The sequence below is a fragment of the Girardinichthys multiradiatus genome, chromosome 21 (genome assembly GCF_021462225.1).
Source record: "Girardinichthys multiradiatus isolate DD_20200921_A chromosome 21, DD_fGirMul_XY1, whole genome shotgun sequence".
Lineage (NCBI taxonomy): Eukaryota > Metazoa > Chordata > Actinopteri > Cyprinodontiformes > Goodeidae > Girardinichthys > Girardinichthys multiradiatus.
Genome location: NC_061813.1, coordinates 19,896,531 through 19,916,306, shown reverse-complemented (window position 1 = coordinate 19,916,306; position 19,776 = coordinate 19,896,531). Strand labels below are relative to the sequence as shown.

Genomic DNA, 19,776 nt, shown 5'->3' with positions numbered 1-19,776 from the left:
CTGCAAAAACACAGATGAAATATTTACTTCATTGAAATAATCAAAATGTGTCCAAATCATAGAAAACAACCTGCATACTCAAAGTTTTTCTTCAGAACGTGTGTCAAGACTTACTGGCAGTGACCTGCAACATGTACAAGCTTCTTGGTTTCAGACTGAAGGGCTTGAATTGAATTGAAGTGGAGGAGATTCCTGAAAAAACAAAAGTCAAAAAGATGCATTAACTAAACATCAAAAGAGAAAGGGGATCGGATCACTTCCTGAAATTTCTGAATGTTTAACCTGTGTAAGTGTAGGACTCAAATTGGCCTCTTTCCACTGAATCTTTGTGTAAGTCGAGCAAAGTTGGCTCCAGAATCACGGCTGAAGGTTTGGGATCCATCAGGTTACTTCCCTCATTGTTGAGGGTCAGTGAGTCATCGCCTAGACTGATGCTGTCAGCATCTACACCTAGTAATAATCAGTGACTGAGCAAATAACAATCTTGTACAAACAATGAAGACAGCAGTGAAGACCAATAAGATTTTTGTTTATTCTCTAGATTTACCGCTAAGTCTTCCTGCTGACATCCCTGAGTCTCCTTCATCCACGCTTGGATACGGAACATCATAATCATCAGAACTTGCCGCTGAATTGGCTTTAGTAAAAAATAAAATTACAATTACAATCATCCCAACAGAAATAGATTTGTGGAGCTTGTAATCTAAGATAACATAACATAACATGACATCAGAGCATCTTCCATCATATTTTTGTGCAACAATACTTACAAATCTTGACAGTACTAACATAAATAATCCTCAATTAATGTTTTAATTGCTTCCAAAGCATAAAAGAAATTTTAAACATACCATTCTGAAATAATGAGAATCCATGCTTTTCAAGCTTTGTTATATAGAAAACATCATTAAATATTGAGGGTTGCAGTTTGTGTTCCCTGTGCCAGCTATATTTGCCATCAAATACATTTTACTTCACTACTTTTGCCATAATATTAGAAGGCTGCAAGATAGTGTTTAATTCTAGATACTTTTGGTTTCCTAAATGGGGTCCTTTTGAGAAGGTCATAGGGCAAACTTTATTAAAAGAAAATTAGAATCTATATGGAAGCTACAGTTCACAGCAGACAAAGAGGGAGATGTTCCTACCAAACTACATTTAGAGCTGCTTTGTTCCTCACCAACAATACAGGCATTATTCTATGATAATTTATTAATTTATAAAATGAAAAACAATGTTCATCATTTCAAAGGTTAGCTTATTTGAGTTTAATTTTTCAAACCTTTAGTTCAGTTTGTTTTTTTAGAAACTTTGTGCAAACAGTTTCCACTGGCCAACCTATTTAAAGGCCTTAAGAGCAATTAAAAATATGTAATATTAACGGAAGAATTTGGTTTTGTTTTTTTTGCAAAAGACTACTATAGAAATACTGATGATAATATTTCAGACTAGCTCTTTGCAAGCCATGTGTAGAAACAACAATGGTTCATCCTTTAAATGGTTTCAGCTGAGCTTTGCAAACTGTAAAAAACTTTACTGTGCAAATGCCGAACAGTTTTATTTTAGGAGGTAAAAGTGTTTATTATTATTATTATATTATTATTTACCAAGTTGACCAGCTACGTGATCCCCTTCCATTAAAGGAAAAGCATCTTTCCAGGCTGCAGAGGACTCAGTTGGGAATTCACTAGAAAGGCCACTGAAGCTCATGTGGTCTGAAAGTAGTCTGGTGTCCTGGTCAAGGACAGGTGTATGGGAAGGGTCAGACCTTGGCATATCTGAAAAACGGGCAATCAGATTTAGTGCAACACAGTATTTTGTGTAAAAATCTGCTTGAGACTAACGCACCAGAATGATCTGATTTGTCTCTGCTTTCTGCTGATGCGGTCTTCCCGTCCCCCAGATATAAAATCTGAGGTTGCAACGTTGCTTCAGAAATCTTTTCGGTAAGGAAGGCGTGGGAAGAGGCATCAGCATAACGATGGTCCTGTGACACATCTGTAACAGATGGGTGGAGGGAAGACATCTCAGGAGTCAGGGTGGATGTAGGAGGATCCGCCAGGATTGCAAAGGGAGCACTGACATCTACGGTGTAACAAAATGGGACTGGAACAGAACCAAAATTAAGTTAGGATATTCTTACATTGATTAGGTTCATTCAAAAGTGATAATAAACTGAATGAATTTTACCCTCTATGATGGGCTTGGAGGAAGCATTGACCAGGTAAAGGCTCCATGCGTAGTGGATGAGTTCCCTGCGAATGTTACAGTCCTCACAAACTGCACTGACAGTAAAAGACTGATCCCAGTTCACACGATCTCCCTGGCACTGGTGGCAGAAAACTGAGACCTTCCTGGATTCAACATATTTAGATCAATTGTAAGAACCACATAATAGTTTAATCCACTACTGCTTTAAATATATTTAATCCAGTTTACTAGTCAGTCATGAATATCTCTGTGGCTGGTTTAAATTTCAAAATGAGTAAAGACCCAGTCAGGTGTGATGTTACTGTGAGGAAAGCATCTGATGAAGCCGAACGCTCTCCGCTGCGGACGGTGAGCGTGAACTGGAACTGGTCAAACTTGGGCTTCAACAGGCTGGTAGGGAATTTCAGCACAGGGGATGAAGTGGGAATTTCCTGGTCGAAACAGGAGCTGGTGATGGTCGAAACTGGTTTACATGTCCAACTGTAACTATGGAGAGAAAAAAATATTAAGAAGAGATGCTACCCCTCCTCACTTAAAGAGCAAATACAAGATTTATACAGAAAGAGTCAAGATTTATTTGAAATCTCGGGTTTTGGTTGTGCTGAATGGTTGCCATCTCTTCTTCCTATGCTTACCCCCTCCCAGCCAGAGACAATCTTTAGAAATAAATCTTTAAAAAAAAAAATGAGTAAAAAAATAACAAAAAGCCCAATGAAACATATAATGGTTACTCTATTCAGGAGCTTCTGAGCCTTCCCTGAACGCTTTAGCCAGAATACACACAACCAGATTTTGTAACATTACCACCAAACCACAATTGTTAACATTATATGTGGTTCATTTAAACCTTTACCAACATACTTCCATTTAAAGTGTGATGTGGATCAAAGTTTGTACCTGAGCAGGTTTTCAGGGAAGTCTGGATCATACGATTTCTGCCCATCCAGGGTGACCATATTGCTGCTTTTTTTGCCAATAAAGACGTTGGTGCCACCCTGGATGAATGCCACTGGAGGGCTTGGCTTCACTTGAAAAGTCACGGTGTAGTTACTGTACACCACACTGCCAATAACCTGAACCTGCAGAAGATCGAAACATCACATGACCACAAATCAAAGACACTTAGTTCTGTATATATGGGATCAGTTCAGGTTAAGACTCTTAATGAAACAACGTGGAGACAGAAAACTCAACCAGAGGGATGTTTTGAGCTGAATGGTTTTACATTTCTTCACTATTGACTGCATTAAACGTTCCAAAAAAGCAGTTGAAGATTGAGTCTATAGTAGTTTTTCAATTACTTACTCTTGCTATGGCTGTGTAGGTGTCATACTGTAGTAGATGGCTCTGCAGGATGAGACTTTGTCTTTGTGTGTCTGTATGAGGCAAAGGAATAATCTGGCCTCCAGAAACAAATAAGGTCCAGGTGTAGTGAAGGCCTTCTGATATGTCACAGTCCACGTCTGTCTCAAACGTCACACCCAAATGGATGGCTTCATGCCTCTGGAACTTAGCACAGGAAGGAGATTTATTTTCCTTGTCACTACTCTATTAAATTATTGCATGATGGAGATTAAGTAGACCTTCGGCTTGTACCTGACGTTTGAGCGGGCCCATGTTTTTGACTGGTGGAGGCTGACAAGGCCGGTCGACAACAAAGATGTGGCTGCTCAAAGACGCGGAACTGATGAGATTAGATGCAGTCACTTTGACGATAAACTCCCCTAACCTGCTGGCATATAACACAAACACTAATCATGGAAAAGAAAAGCTCTGCAAAACCATCTCTAAATTCTGTGAACTTCTCTAGCTCACCTGTGGAAGACATGATGTGTTGTGCTCAGCCCAGGTCTGGTTGTTCCATCTCCAAAGCTCCACATGAAGGTGAGGTTGGTCCCCACATTGACTCTGCATCTTATTGTGAGAGTCCGATTCCTTAGGACCGAGGCCTGGTGAACCAGTCTGCTGAGCTTCACAGCTCTCTGGACCACAATGGGAAACACATCGGAGATGACGGACATCTGACCCCGAAATGCAGCAACTACCACTTTGTAACTGTTTGAAGACAGGGGGATTAGAATTATAAAAGCCTCTGTTAATGTTTCTCTGAGCAGACAATAAAATTATACAATAAGGTGAAAGGAGTGATGTGACACGATGCAATCTGATATGGCATGAGGTAGTGCAACACAATAAGGTACAATACCATGTAATTCATCTCCATCCAGTACAGTCCAATGAGATTCAGTACCACACAACATAATATGGAACAATAAAATGCAGCATGTTACAAAACGTGATGCCATATAAGTAGATGTAATTCAATATAATACAAGATCATAAAAAACCGTATAACACAATATAATACAATGTAGTGTGAATCAATGCTTTACGGTATGAAAAAATGTGATATGATAGTACGATATAATTCATCCATCCATCCATCCATTGGGTGAGAGGTGGGGTACACCCTGGAGAGGTCTCCAGTCCATTAGAGGGCAGCACAGAGACACACAACACAAACAACCATGCACACACACACATTCACACTTAAAGGCCATTTAGAGACCAACTAACTTAACATTCATGTTTTAGGACTGTGGGAGGAAGCCAGAGTACCTGGAGAGAACAATATGATGGCATGATTCAATTAAATTAAATGTAATTTATATTTATTTTATTTTGGACTCTGTGGTAGCTAGATATCTGTTTTTATAAAACATATGCAAAAACATAAACAAGGGTAAAAGAAGCAATAGTTTTGTAAATTATGATATTTTACATGTGACTAGTACCTTCCAGGGGTGTGATATCTTTTTGTGATGGTCCTTAATGAGGTTTTGGCTAATTTGGAGTCGCCAAAGTCCCAGAAGAACTCTACAGGATCCGGGATGTCAGTGACAACCAGGAAGATTATGTCTTTATTTGTGGAATGCACTTGCCCCCCTGCATAAATCCTAACCACTGAGGGACAAAATCAATATTTTAGGTCATTACAGAAAACTAATACCCAAGAAGACATACCAATGTACAGAAAAATCCTTAAAAATTGTACACAACTTTTTTTCCAACTTAAAACAAGAGAGTTATACTTCGTTAAGTGTTTTTTACTTCTTACCATTTTGCTCCTCACTCTGAGCTGGTGGTTTCCATGTTGTAATATCTTTAGCTTGTAACTTCCTGTTCCCCTTGACACACATTCTTGCACTTTCTCTCTGAAAAGAGACTTCATTCTCAGCTCGCAGCTGAATCACAACAGTCCCGCTGTGGTCGAAAAACAAAACCACTGTTGCCTCGGCCCCTGCGGTGCAGCTGCTGCTTCTGTGCTTTACCGTTGCATTCACCAGCAGAGAGACTGTCCCATCTGACTCTGCTGAAATGATAAATGAAACCAAACACGTCTGGTCTGATGTGACCCCTCTGGGGATGTCAAAAAACAGCTCATGGCTACAGTACTTCTCTGTGCCAATACAGTCTTTGGGATTTTCACAGCTCTGGTTGGATTCTGCTTCCACTGCGAGCTTCAAGAGCTCAATGTCCTCAGAAACAACATCATCTGCTGTCAGCTGATAGTCAGATACCTCCAGGCTGAGGTTGGAGATGAAAGGACATACAACTACCTGCAGGAGACACAGATACATAGGGATCACCAGAAACTTGTTTTGATTTAATGCATGCAAATCAACAATGTGTTTGTAAATGACTGAATTTGCAAGGAGATGGTACATCTGGAACATGGAGGGCATGACTGAACCCATCATGTGTAACTGTGTTATCAGACAGTTGACAGGACATCCAACAGTCAGTCAAAGCTGCAAGCGAAGGCACCCAGAGGATACCTCACATAGGCATTAGACAACATTATCCGCACTTGGCAGAGTTATACTAGGGGCTGCCTTGTGGGCTTGTATCAGGTAATCGCCCAGTATGGTAGGTGAGGACACCCACATAGGTCACGTTGCTTTGGGAGAATTTTTTAACTAAACAATGTTCTCAACATTAGAACAAATTAAATATTCTCCCATCAAATCCAACTGGACACAGCTTGATTTAGCCAGTGCTGTGCTTCTGAGAAGTATTTTGATTCAACTTTATCACATTCATAACAATCCAAACCTCAAAATGTTTTACTAGGATTTTATGTGATAGGCTAGCACAAAGCAACTGTGAAGAGGAAAAAACATTTAATTCTTTGTTTTTTTTGCACTTTGTGTTCAGTGCACTTTCTTCTCAAATCTTTCAATAAAATTACTTTGTAAAATTGTATGTAACTAGAGTTGAGACTAAACATGACCAATTTGGATCAATTTTGGGGTTTTATTGCTTCGTGAAGTGCTATTTTCTTGCACTTAGCTGTGTTTAATCATTGCTTTGCAGACCTTCGGTGCAACCTTTGTTTGTGTTATAAAGCTGATGCTGCAATTCAAGCAATCGGCTAAGTTGGGATAAACAGGACTAAAATGATTGCACTTGTATGTCATTGGACCTGTTTGTCTTTATTGCCATCACTCTCTTTACTCTCACTCTTTTTAATTGATGCTGTATTTTATCTTGTTAAAATGACTTAAACTGAACTGGACTAAGAGTTTTGTTTGTTGTCCTACTTACTGTTACTTATGAGTTGCAGCGGTGGCACATCAAATAATTGCAACATGACCCTCTGTCCATCTACAGGAACTGGAGAAATTCACTTACTGTGTGAATATATAAAAGTGTCCGGTGTTTCTACTAGAAATGTACAGGAGGACATGACAATCCACTGATGAGAAATATTTCAAAGTAAATGTTGTCTGTTATTCCAGATACAATTATGCATAGGTTTTTTTTTATTTTTATAATTTATTCTGTTTGTTTGACTCCAACGTCACTTATTTTAATGGAAGAAAAATGTAGAAACAAACATGACAATACAGATTAGGCAGCAAGGACCATTATTGGACAAAAATTTCCACTTGAAAACTTTTATTTGTTTATTTTATTTATTTATTTGTTTTTCCATGACAGTTTAGTTGCTTAACTTGTGAAACAGCAACATTTGACCTTTCTTCATCTAACATTATAGTGAGCATGGTGGTTTAAGACTTTTTTTTCGATTTGTGATCCTTGTTGTTTTCTTTTTTTTACATTAGTTGACACAAAAGCATTTTCTCATGGTGGTTAAATTGAAAAAAGGGGAGAAAATAGTTTATCTTTGTGTGATTGTCCACAGATTGTCTATTTAAGCTATCATCTTTACAAAGGTTTAGCAAAACACTAAGTGTAAGATTATTTTGTGGATGCTGCAAAAACTAACAAATACATATCTTTTTAATTAGGCCTATGGATCTATTGGCATGAACTTATAGTGACACTAGTTCTTAAAATGTATTTTCAAGACATTATTTATTATTATTATTATTATTTATTTGACCAACAACACACACTCTTAGTTAGACTGAATTATTTCTCATGTCCTTTGAGCTTCACCTGCATTTCACTTTGCAAACAGAAAAATGTCTGAAAAAGTCTGAGGAGCACTTGTTCAGATGGATTTCTTGATGCATCTGTTGACATACTTCACATCAGCGAAATAAAGTGATTGTTGCAGCAAAATCAACTATCTATACTGTACTTATCATGCAACAAAAAAGGCTGTAAAGGTTTACAAAAGTGGAACAAATATGCCTATGCCTATGCCTATGTATATATATATATATATATATATATATATATATATATATATATATATATATATATATATAGACATATATATATATATATATATATATATATATATATATATATATAGACATAGGCATATTTATAAATATATACCTCCACTGTTTTTACCTCAAAAGAAAATATCACAAAATGTCCAGTTTGACATGTATTTATTAATACTTAAAATTGGTCTTTGGCCTAGGGTCACTCAAAAAAATATATATTGGCTTTAATACACTTCAGGTTTTTCTTCCATTTCTCCAACAAGTGAATAAACGACTATGTGACAGCTCTAAAAGCTAAAGCTCTTTTTTTTTTAAACAAGGAAACAGAGCTTAAGACTTGATATTAGATGGATAATACAGTAACAAACTAAGCAAAAACTCACACACTTCCCTTCATTTTTAGCGATTAACTCTGTATATTGATCAATAATAACAGAAGTGTTGATTGTGTAAAAAGAAAAAGAAAAACAAGATTAAAGACAAATAGGTGACCACAACAAGCTGTTCATTTATCCTGACTTACCATAATGCTTTTCAGACAGTCAGAGCAGGAACAACTAACTTTCTCCACATCCTCCACATCTGAGAGGAGAGTGAAAAAGCAGCAGAAGACAATAAGCTTTAAAAGAAACATTCTCTCATGGACTTCAGGGTTTTAGATTTTCCTGGAGTTTTCAACACCTAATCCGAAAGCACAAAAAAGGACCAGTCATCTGGCACATGATGTGAACGTTGACCTTTGGAAGTTGTTTCCAAATGATCAGCGCTGCCCTCCAAAACCACCTGCCTGGCAGTCATAAATACATTACAGAGATTTTTCCCTTAGTTTACAAAATTTTCCTGAAAACTTAAAATTTAAAATTACTTTTAAATAAACAATTCAGACCTTTCCTAGGGAAGCAAAGTCTTAAACAAAGCTCAACTTAGAGACATTTTTTATTTTATTAATAAGATGATTTATAAACCATACAATCCACCATTTATTGTATTCATCAATGTTGATACGTTAAGGTTATGCTGGTTGTACTATTGCATTTACTCAGTTCTACATTTTAAAGGATATTTTATTCTATATGTCTAATAATCATCATTATTTTAGTAACTCAGTCTAATAGTAATAATGATATGACATGATACTAATTAATTTATTATATAAGTGTTTTCTTAGGTTGATGTGAGTGTTTGACATTACATCTATAAGACATATAATTTATGCAAGATATTTAACACCAAAAGATAACTGAAATTATGAATTGCTGAGGAAGTCATAGATGTGCAAATTGTATTTTCACATATATATTTAAAGTAATCCACCTTTTTCCCCAAACAAACCTGGTTGACTCATAAACTCAAGCAGGACAGTGGTATTATGTAGCTCAGTTAATTGCACGAAGAGCTGACCTGTGGTCTGTTTCCAGCATCCAGCCAGCTTCCCAGAGCCTTTCACTCCAGACGTCCTCCCTGCCTGTGCTCTCTCAGCACAGACTGACACACTCATATAGAGAAGAAATGGTCCTTGGCCTCCGTGGAGTGCCACAGATCCTTCATTTCCATTTCCAACATGTCCAAGAGGAAGATAATAAATGGGACTGGAATGGAAAGGAAAACAGTGTCAAACATAAAAGGCTGACTTGTAGAGTGTTGAAACTGTTTTATTGTTTTTAGCTGTGGAGAACCAGAGGATGAAACCAAAGACCCCCTAAAAAAAAAACAAAGCTCCTTCCCACCTTTGATTTTCACTTCCTTCTTTCACATCTATTGTCCCCTTTCTGAGAGAAGAGTTAAAACAAGCGCTGACCACCAGAGCGTGCAACTGGTTTCCACAGTAGCAAGTCTCTGAAGACAATGCTGCAAACTGACACCTTAAACAAACCAAAAACATAAACAATGACCAACACAGATTGCAACTATTATCAAAGTAACAACGCTTCAGAGATATGCTGATAAAAGAATTTAAAATTGGTGTAAAGTTTTCCAGCTTACGCATTTTATTTGGGTCGATTTTAATTTATGGCTAAAAGATACCTGGGTAAATTATTGAATGTCCAACCATTTTGAATGTATTTACTCAATTAAATTAGTTAAATTCTAATTGATAATGAAATTTATTTTGTTCTGTTTTGTTAAAACGAAAACAGAAAGTAAGAAATAGCTTGTGATTAAGCCATAAAACATGACTAAATTAGCAATGTAAAGATTTTGTCTGACGGCCATGACTAAGCTAAGATGGCTCAGCTTGCTAGCAAGTTTCATTTTAGCATTAGCGCTGTTGCTAAATTAGTTAAACAGGATAAAAATTTAAGTTCTTGCCCCAACACAGAAACGTTCTCCACCACAAGTCTAAGACAGTTCAAACACAACCTTTATAAATATATCAGCCTTACCATTCTCTACTGGACACCAAACGCCAGCAAGAACAGCTAATAGTTGACTGAATCAACACACTGAGCTAAATGCTAATCAAAATGTTTTGGTAGGATTTATTACCAAAAGAAAGTATTTCATGTTTTTTTCTTAACATGAATGAACATTACATTTACAAACTATGTGTTTAATTAAAATGTGACCTATTTTATTGACTAATGTTCTATCCAGATTTCATTTTTATAGTGCATGTTTCCAAAAGAACCAGGATAGGGTTTAGAGAACATTTTTTCCTTTTAACATTTTGTTTCAAACTGGTTATCTATCACTCTTCTGAAGTCTTGATTTGAATCCAAAGACAAAATTAAGATTTTATTACAAATTTCTATACCGTAGATTACCTTTTGAGCTTTTTTTTATTTTATTTTTTTCTTTAGACAAAAAAATGTATTGTCTTTCCGTAAACCGGTTATTAAAAACCAAATTCTCTAGTGAAATGAAAATACATAAATGCAACAGAGCAGTGTGACATAATATAGGTCATAAGTGTTTTAAGGAATTACGTAAAAACCTGTTTTCGATGTAATGACTGGATTACATAATCAGTGGTATACACTATAAAATAGAATTTTGGAGGGTAAAAAATATTAGTCATTAAAATAATATACAAGCATGTTCAGTTGTAAATATGAGGTTCAATAGTAATTATGTTCTAAGAACATTAGCTACATTATTTTGGTGACATTTTTGTTAGTATTTAATGGAAGATGTATTCAGGCAACTATTAACGATTCTCACTGATTGTCTATGGCGTCCAGTAAGGCTGTTGTGTTTATTTGGCTTGCATTGTGATTGAATATATTGATGACGAAAAAAGTTTAGAGCTCTCAGGAGAAACATAGTCGGGAAAGCTGCTGTGCTGAAGCAAGAATTCAAATTTCTTGCTAACTTTAGCTACTTTCATCAAAACACTAATGCAAAAGGAAAACTTGCCAGCAATCTGAACTTCTTAATGCTGATCAGCCACTGAATGACACAGTTTAGGGGTTGTTGTCAGAGAAATGGTGCAAGCATCACCGTTTTTAAAGGTTTATATTCAATAGGTTTATTTATGTTTTTGCCAATAAAGTTTGTGCCCAAATAAAAAATCACTTCTCTTTTTTCTCTTGTTTTGTTTCTTTATGGTATAACTAATTTAAGTAAATGCTAAATACTGGTGGAATTTAACTGATTTATTCAAGTAATAATTAGTTGTGAAACATATTTTCACTCAGATATAATAAATTAAAATCTATTTTAAAAAACAAGTAAATAAAAAATGTTACACAAATTTCTTGATGAAATTCTAACAGTTTGTTTTGTCATTGTATCATGCTGTATCAGGAAAATTGAAGTTTTATTTTTAATTTTATTATAACTTGTTTACAATAACATTATATTTCTAACTTTTCACATGTAACTTTCAGACCTCAGCCCAGACTGGAAGTTGCAGCTCCAACTCACCCCTCATGCAGGCAGCGCGCAGAGCACCTCACCGGGTCAAGGTCACGGGCACCCGTGGGTGTAAACGCCTGGATGGAACTGGTATTAACGCAACAGAGGAACCGCAGTGAAACCTCCTGACCTGGAGGAGAGGTGGATGCAGAGTGAAGGCAGCCCAGAGCGACGATCAGAAGAGCGGCAAGCATATCTGCTTCGGACAGAGGGCCGCAGGGAGCCCGAACAGCCTGGGTGTCTAGAAACGAATGAGGAGGACTGAGTGCACTGCAGTGGATAGAGAAGGAGGTGCAAACAAAGCGACTGTATGCAAATAATGAAGCTGTGACGAGGAGGATAAGGAGAAGGAAGAGGTTTGTTAAACACCACAGGGGTCAAGCAGGAAAATATTAATAAAGGATGTTTTAAGTGGAATGTCCTCTTAGGCACAATGCATGATTAACACTCAGTTTCATTTCAGAAAAAATAATGAAAATGTCGGTTCTATGGTTTTTATGCTGCCAAATCTAGTAACATAGCTAATATACTTTTGCCAGCATGAACGGATCTCCTCCTGATTGACTCCGCTTGTGGAAAGTGATGACCTCTGACAGTTTAAATTACAAACGTGGACGAACTACTCCTCGAAATCTGAGATCTGAGCAAAAGCAATGTTTAAAGGATTAAAGCTATAAGAGGAAGACATCAAATCTCGTTTCTAGACGTTTTAAAGCAGAATCAAACAATGGGTGAGCTCTACTGCCGTGTCTCTTGCTCTGAGAAATAATGTGAGATATTTAGGCAGACTAAATTCTATGGAAATATAGACAAGCTTAAATAAAACGTGCGTATCATAAAAAATAATTCGGAAACACGCTTAGTTTAACTGAGCAGGTCTTTGGCTTCAGCCTGGTTTTGAAAACGTTATTAAGGTATTTTTGCTTAACTTTACAACAGTGCAAGAATCAGTAAACGGCACACATGATGCAGCCAGAGCCATGCCAGGTAAATCTCAGATGTGACAGAAGGTAATTCCCTCTCAGTTACAAAAATTGAAAAGAAAATACTGAGGCTTCTGAGTCACTTTAAATTAAAGGAATCTGGAGTCACATAACAGTTTAAATAACAAGCACTGCCCGGAGAGCAACAAAAAACTGCGTAAAACACGCAAATCCTTTCATTCCGGGTTGTTTTATTTTCTTTTTATCTCACTTTGGACAGATTGAAAAGTGCCTGCACTGTTTCATGATGTTCTTCATCTTTCTTTCCATCTTTTCCTATTTGCCTCATTGAAAAAGGCTCCTGATTGAACTAAAACTGGAACACATAAAATAAATGTCACCAGTAGATTCTTTTTGACACCTACTTTTGGGGAAAGCTTGTAGGAGGCGTTGTTTTTCCTCATTGGTGAGCTTCAAAGGAATGAGCTGTTTGATTGAAAGGACATGAAAACTACCCTGGGAAGCGTCTGAGTCTGAGTCCAACTTGCCCTGTGCGCCCTTTGCTAAAAAAACACAGCGTGAAGAACTCCACCGGTCCACCTTAAAAGGCTCTTCTGGCTTCCTCGACATCCCCTTTAAGAGATTTCTTAATCTGAGCTGCATGGACAGCAGGGGGCGCTGACAGACCGCAACATATCTGCAGCAGAAACTCAGTTTGAAAGAGGCACAACGAGGGAATCAAACACATTTTCTCTCTCTCTTCGTTTTTATACTAGAGCCTATTTCTTTTTATTTCGTTTCGCTTCTTCTTTCAGGTGTTATTGTACTTCCCCATTCTATAAAAACACCGAATAGGACATGATGCAATAACAAATTAATCTGGTTTGAGTTCCTAAAACTCGGGACTTTTTTAATCCTTTGTTTTCATGTGATTATGAGTCAATAAAGCAGTAAATGGGTAAAAGAAAATAATGTTTTAACTATATCGATCCAACTAGAAAGCATTTAAATATTAGTTGGTTTATTTTGAAAACACGATGACAATGTTGCGGAACCCCCCTGGAGTCCATCCCAGGACCCCCGGTGTTTCCCGGATCTCACGTTGAGAAGAATTTTCCAACCCACCCGTCAACATCAATAAAAGCTGCGTACTCCCAAAGGTGCGCAAAATCCACTTCGGGCCCACGAGACTCGAACGACTCTCTGCATTCGTTAAGCTCGTGCGCTGCTTTCGGTGTGCGCACGTGGTGATGTAATTAACGCACAATCAAATCAACGAAATCTTCAGAAAGCAGCTGCCAGCTTCGCGCGCTGGGCGCCAAGAGGGTGCGCAAGGCAGTTATGTAAGCGTCCTCCGACTGCGCCTCCGCCGCGGACATGGTGTGGAAAATAGGTCGGCGTGAGGTGGAGTGATGGTGACAAAAAGTAATGATTGCTCTGAAAAAACTCTGAGTTCAGGGTATTCACCCTTTCATTTTCATAACTGGATGAGTTTACGGCTGTAAATCATGTGCGACAAAATCCAAGGGGAAAGGTGGCTAAAAATAAGAGTTTATTCAGATGTTTTAGTGACAGTAAAGGGAAATTACAAGGCTCTGATGGTCACCTTGGTGGTAACAGACACGTTTCACTGGGTTAAATCTGATTAAATGTTACCAAAACGCACTTGTTCCAAATAACTACAGAGAACAACGAGATTACTCTGAACATCATGAGTTCATCTGTTTCAATAAGATTCTAATCAGTTGACTTTTATTCAACACATTTTATGGGATCAGTCTTTAAAACGTCCTCTGATAACGAAGAAACCCTGAAAAATATAACCTATTATCAGTTTCAAGGTTGACCTGTGAGTAGCAGCAATGATTTCCTTGTGTATTACAAGGGTGTAAAATAAATAAACATAACCCCTTTAAAATAAAATAAATTAGAATACATTCCAAAGACAACTTAGTTTGAATTTTTTTGTGGAGTAAATGTTGAAATCCTACCCGTTCATTTGACATAAGTACAACCTTTCAATAGGCTGTATGCAGGATAGCAGTCAACACCTCTGTGATATCCTGAGATTATTTTTATTTGACCATGGACGTCATTAGGAGAAAAAAAATTAGAAAAACTTACAGAAAGAAAGAAAGAAACATCTTATGAAATCACAGATGAAACATGTATCCAAAAGGGAATTAATTTCACCAAATAAATTATGAGTAACTAATAAAAAATGCAAACGTATTTCTTTAAAAAAAAAATGTATTCTCTTGAAGTTGTTGTGTTGGATCTCAGGATTAGATGATCTAGAAAAGCAAAAATATGTTCAAGATCTCCATATAAGCTGTTATGATGTAGGTGAATACCCTTAAACTTGGCATTATGGAAAAAATAACACCTCACTGACACCTGTACCGTAGTATATGAGTGTTTATGTGATACATCTTTGTATGGATTTACAAGGACAAAAGAGCAGAAGAATCTGCGGCCTTTTAGGAGCAACACTCTACTAATTTGCTCTTCAGATTTGTGTATTTAAGTTTCACCCTGTTTAACTTTAGCTGCACTAAGGAGGCCTTCAAGTGTAAGGACATTTTTAGTCTAAAATCTTTAAAGGTAACTCTCAGGGCAGGGGATACTCTTAAATGAATGCAATCAAGAAGCCTTGACCTCTAGCATGCATGTTCATGCAAAAACTGTTTTTAGAACCGTTTTACTATAGATGTAATAGGACCAGCTGGTAAATCAAATACTCATACAAAAAGCTCCAATAGTCTGTTAAAGTCTTGTAATTTATTTATGTCCTCGTTTTTGTTGCTTACGATTGTAATTCATTTAAAGGCAAGTTAACCACATTCTTTGTTCTATGTCATTCCAGCTAATAAGTAATCATCAAAGATTCAGTGTAGTATTCAGATTGTACAGAAGCCAAAACTCATTTTGTATTTTTATTTTTAAATAAATAAATAAATGATGGGTTTTTCTTGGGGAGACTCAGACAGGACTGGAAAACAAATCAGCTCCAGCCTTCTATGTTTGAGTTTAAATGTTGCAACCAAAACCTCCTCCACAAGTGAGATCAAGCTGCTTTACAGTATGGTAACATTTTTGGATGAGCTGTCACCTTAAAGACTTCACTGGTTTTAATTGGAATATGAGCCTTGATGGCAAGACTTGAAGAGATAAAGCAACAGTTTAGAAAGTCATGCAGGGTTTAGTAATAGCTGTTTTTTATCAGATTAATGCAGATTTGCATAAATGTATTTAAAAGATGGGGTTTATCATTTACATTTACCACCTGACTCCTGAACACCCCAGAGATTGACAACTGTTAGTTGAGATCTTATCTGCCAGAGGCCCAGAAGAAGAGTCCTATTATATTTCCCTGTGGTTTAGTTTAAGAGACTCACTTTAAGAGCAGGGGAAGAAAAGGAAGCTCATCCGCTCAGATCTGCTTCTGACACATCGTGTCTCCATGTTGCTCTGCAGCGAGCAGAGAGGCTGGGGCTTTTATCTGTCTCATTCTTGACAAATAGGCTCCTAAAGGTGAGTGTCTCTCAGCTGAGGCGCAGGGCAGCCACACTGACAAACAATGCATGCGGCACAAGGTTAAAAATCCAGATAACTGTCTTCTAGATTTTTTTTTGGGTGAAATTGTGTGGACACAGATGGTATGAAAGGAGTCCTGTGTCCAGATTTAATCTCAACATATTTAGCCTGTCTGTGTTTGTTTGTGTCAGTGGCTTTAATTCAGTCCTGTTAGCCTAGGCTCCGCTCCCTATATTGCCCTGGTATGAGGGGGGTCAAAGGTCACTCCTGCTTGTGGCCATGTTCAAATCCCTCCATAGTGGGCGGCATTCTCAACACAGCAGTAGTTTCGGAAAAGGAGCTAAAATAGTAATAATGCATTTTAGATAGTGGCTTTTTAATCCATATTTATACAGCAAAATTTAAGGGGTCAACAAAAAAAAATGTCAAATTTCAAATGGATTAGACACAATAAAATTAAAATTGTAGCAGCCTTTTGAACAAGCAGACAAGTGATAATTAAGTGCAGGCATGTGGGGGAAGTCAGTGAGTTTCTGGCTTTTAACAAAAGCAACAACAACGTTTTTTAGATGTACTATTTGTAGTTCTTAAATACTTTAGAAATTCTACCTTACACATTGCAGCTGTTAATTATTTATTTATTGTATGATTTTCCTATAATTAATGTGTGTTTTAAATATACGTTTTAGATTAATACAGAATCGTTATGCTAGTTATATTTAAACATATTCTGACAGTACAACATTGCTAAAATAACCTCACACTTACTACTTATTCTCTCACTTGTTTTGGTTATTTGCTTGTTTGTTTGCTGTTATTTTTTAAATGCCTTTTCCTATTTTTTTCAATGAACGCAGTTAGGAATAAAATAGATACGTTTTGCCCTTAGGTTGCTTGATCTCTGTCAATTTTATTTGCCTACTAAAAATATAGATAAAAGGACTCTGGCTTTAAGACTGTGACCGAGAGAAATATGACCAACTTTTTATATAGATGTTACAATATTTCGGTGTTTGATTATTTGCTGCTGGTATCCCTGTCACTAATATTAGGTTGTGTTGATGACTGATTAAATTGTATGCTGAAGGTCCTCACGCCCTGCTCATCCGGCTCTCTCTTGTCCATAGGAAAGCCTTTACAAATGGAGTTGAGCTCCATGACCGAGCAGAAGCCCTCTGGCGCTGGTTTTTTCCCCAACTTCAACCCCCCTCAGTCCATGTGGCCGAAGAAATCCCGGAGACTGCAGCTCTCTCTGAGCTCCCAGGTTTTGTTTGTTTTTTTTGTTTTGTTTTTTTTTACATGAGCGGATATTTGTGTAATTTAAACGTGGAGGCTTTTAAATACATCGGAGCAAAGTCATCCACCACTGATATTCGGAAAACTATTTATTTATTTCTTAGTTTTTTATTTCTTTATTTTATTTTTTAACTCCGCGCTAATGTAATAAAATAGTCATTTTAAATCATAAAAATAAAACATCTAAAAATATGGTATTATAAATATAAGCCCCCTACAGTAGCCCTATTGACAGTGCCAATTTATTTAGTCAAAATTAAATTAAATTGAAATAATTAAACACCCCAACTTGAAATACATTGTTTGTCTGTTCACAACGCTTTGCTGATTTCTTTTTTCTGTTTTGTTGGGGGGGGGGGCGGTTAACCATGAGAGAGCTGGGTCCCTTCTGCTGTGCACAGATCAGACAGGACACCGACCCTCCCTCTGACCCGACCCCGGTTCTGCTCAGGGGGGACGCCGGGTAAAACATGCCAGAGGCACCGCTGCTTCTCCGCTCGGTTCTTCTTTCCCTTCCTCTGAGTTCGCAGCGCCAGAGGCTGGAGGTGTTAATAAAGGGGACTACTGCGTCTTCAGCAGTGTATTTATTTATATAATGACATGTGTTATTCTTTAACCAGTTATTCAATAGAAAAACGCTCGGATCGTTTGAATAGCTTGGATGATGAAACTTGTGTTTGTCCTCTAAAGTTGAAGCGCTTTAATCCAGAGTTCTGGGAAGGCTACTGTTTATTTCCCGTGATGCTTTGGCACAATCAACGCATTTTAAGGCATGTCACTTGCTGACGCTAAAGTTCCCAGAGTGCTCTGTGAGAACCACGCTAATCTCATGGGTTGCAGTTGTAGTGTGTTTCCGTGGGCTTATCATTAAATGGGTCAAACTCCCGAGCCGCAGACTAACAAATTCATTGAAAGTACCTACATAAAAAAAGACGAAAATCTCCTTTCGCTGAACAACGTGAAAAGGAGGTTGAAACGTTCAATTGATAACCAAGTCTTACTTTCTGTGTTTTATCTTTGGTCAAATTTGGACTGGACATATGGGCCGAACAGGTCACCTTCGGGCTTAATTAAGACAATGACTGGCAGAGCCGTGTTCGGAAAGATATTTTAGATATGCATCTCATTGGATTATTACAGCAAAAAATAATTAAATCTAGAAAGTTGTTCATGTTCTGTTTGTGTTTCTTGGGGTGGGTCACTTATGTTGCAGTATTTCAGCATAACAATTTAAGAGTAATCCATGCAAGTCTGATTTCAACCCATAGATCACCATCAGGGGAAAGCCGCCGTGCAGAATGTGCGTCACAATGCCGAAAATGCGCAACACTGCCGGTGTTCACAGCAGTTCGGACAGTGTAATTTTTATTCACGCCGAACCAGAACCGAACTGTTTCAATCAGATGTATAGAAAGTTCACTGAAAGTGTTGCATTGCACAGCCACGTCACTCGTGATCTTTTTGTTTTTATTTACTTCTGTAAGCTGGTGGGCTGTTTGTTAGACTTATTTTTCAGAGCCCATTTCTACGGGTTGTATATGATCGAGCCCATAGTGCCAGAGGACTGACGGGCAAACGCTTTACAGTCGAGAGATCCCACATAAAAACGTCATGACAGCATTTATCGGTCCTCATGTATTTAATTGTCTCAGAGATCAATGCAAAGTGCTGACCCCCAACACGGGACGTGTCTGTCAGCATTAAACCTAACTACCCCCCAAACACCCCCCCCCCCCCCCCCCAAAAAAAAAAAAAGCACGCAGGGGTGTGTTGACGTGTGTTTTGTTCCTTCTCGCTCTATTCTTTCTCTCGTTATTGTATAGAAGTTACAGTCTACTGCTCCCCAATCCGCGCAGGAATTTAACCCTGAAACACCAGCAGCAGCAGCAGCATAATGGCTTGTCTTCGCTCCCAGCATGGTCCCTGCACACTCCCGCAGCAAGCAGCCGCCTACCCGGGGCCAGAAAACCTGCACAAACCCCGGTCATCCTTATCAGGCTCGGGGGTTTTGCGCTTGATATTTGCACTGAATAGCTCACAATCAGTAGTGTGTTACCTCTTTATTCTCTCTGTTTTCTGTAAATGGGGCACACTTGCATCTACCTTATGTGAACAGTGGTGGGAATGGGAAGCTTGAACGCACTGTTATAGTTTGGTCCTGATTCATCAAGAAAGGGGATGCCCGGGAGACAATTCTCTGAGACAATATCCCAACTAGGGCGTCATCATTTAAACTTTTTATAAAG

General features: G+C 37.8%; 1 protein-coding gene across 1 annotated transcript in view; it reads right to left on the bottom strand.

Annotated features, from left to right (window-relative positions):
• Positions 1–11,968, bottom strand: part of LOC124858513 (polycystic kidney disease 1 like 1) — a 28,149-nt gene extending 16,181 nt beyond the window's left edge. The window contains exons 1-17 of the mRNA XM_047350582.1: positions 11,784–11,968; positions 9,644–9,778; positions 9,318–9,505; positions 8,440–8,498; positions 5,330–5,831; positions 5,007–5,175; positions 4,027–4,266; positions 3,808–3,940; positions 3,517–3,720; positions 3,109–3,290; positions 2,494–2,697; positions 2,191–2,354; positions 1,849–2,106; positions 1,608–1,778; positions 548–637; positions 283–450; positions 115–192 (exon numbers count right to left, since the gene is read on the bottom strand). Coding sequence (XP_047206538.1) covers positions 115–192; positions 283–450; positions 548–637; positions 1,608–1,778; positions 1,849–2,106; positions 2,191–2,354; positions 2,494–2,697; positions 3,109–3,290; positions 3,517–3,720; positions 3,808–3,940; positions 4,027–4,266; positions 5,007–5,175; positions 5,330–5,831; positions 8,440–8,498; positions 9,318–9,505; positions 9,644–9,778; positions 11,784–11,968 — 3,130 coding nt within the window. The remainder of the gene's footprint in view (positions 1–114; positions 193–282; positions 451–547; positions 638–1,607; positions 1,779–1,848; positions 2,107–2,190; positions 2,355–2,493; positions 2,698–3,108; positions 3,291–3,516; positions 3,721–3,807; positions 3,941–4,026; positions 4,267–5,006; positions 5,176–5,329; positions 5,832–8,439; positions 8,499–9,317; positions 9,506–9,643; positions 9,779–11,783) is intronic.
• Between the last annotated feature and the right edge of the window lie 7,808 nt (positions 11,969–19,776).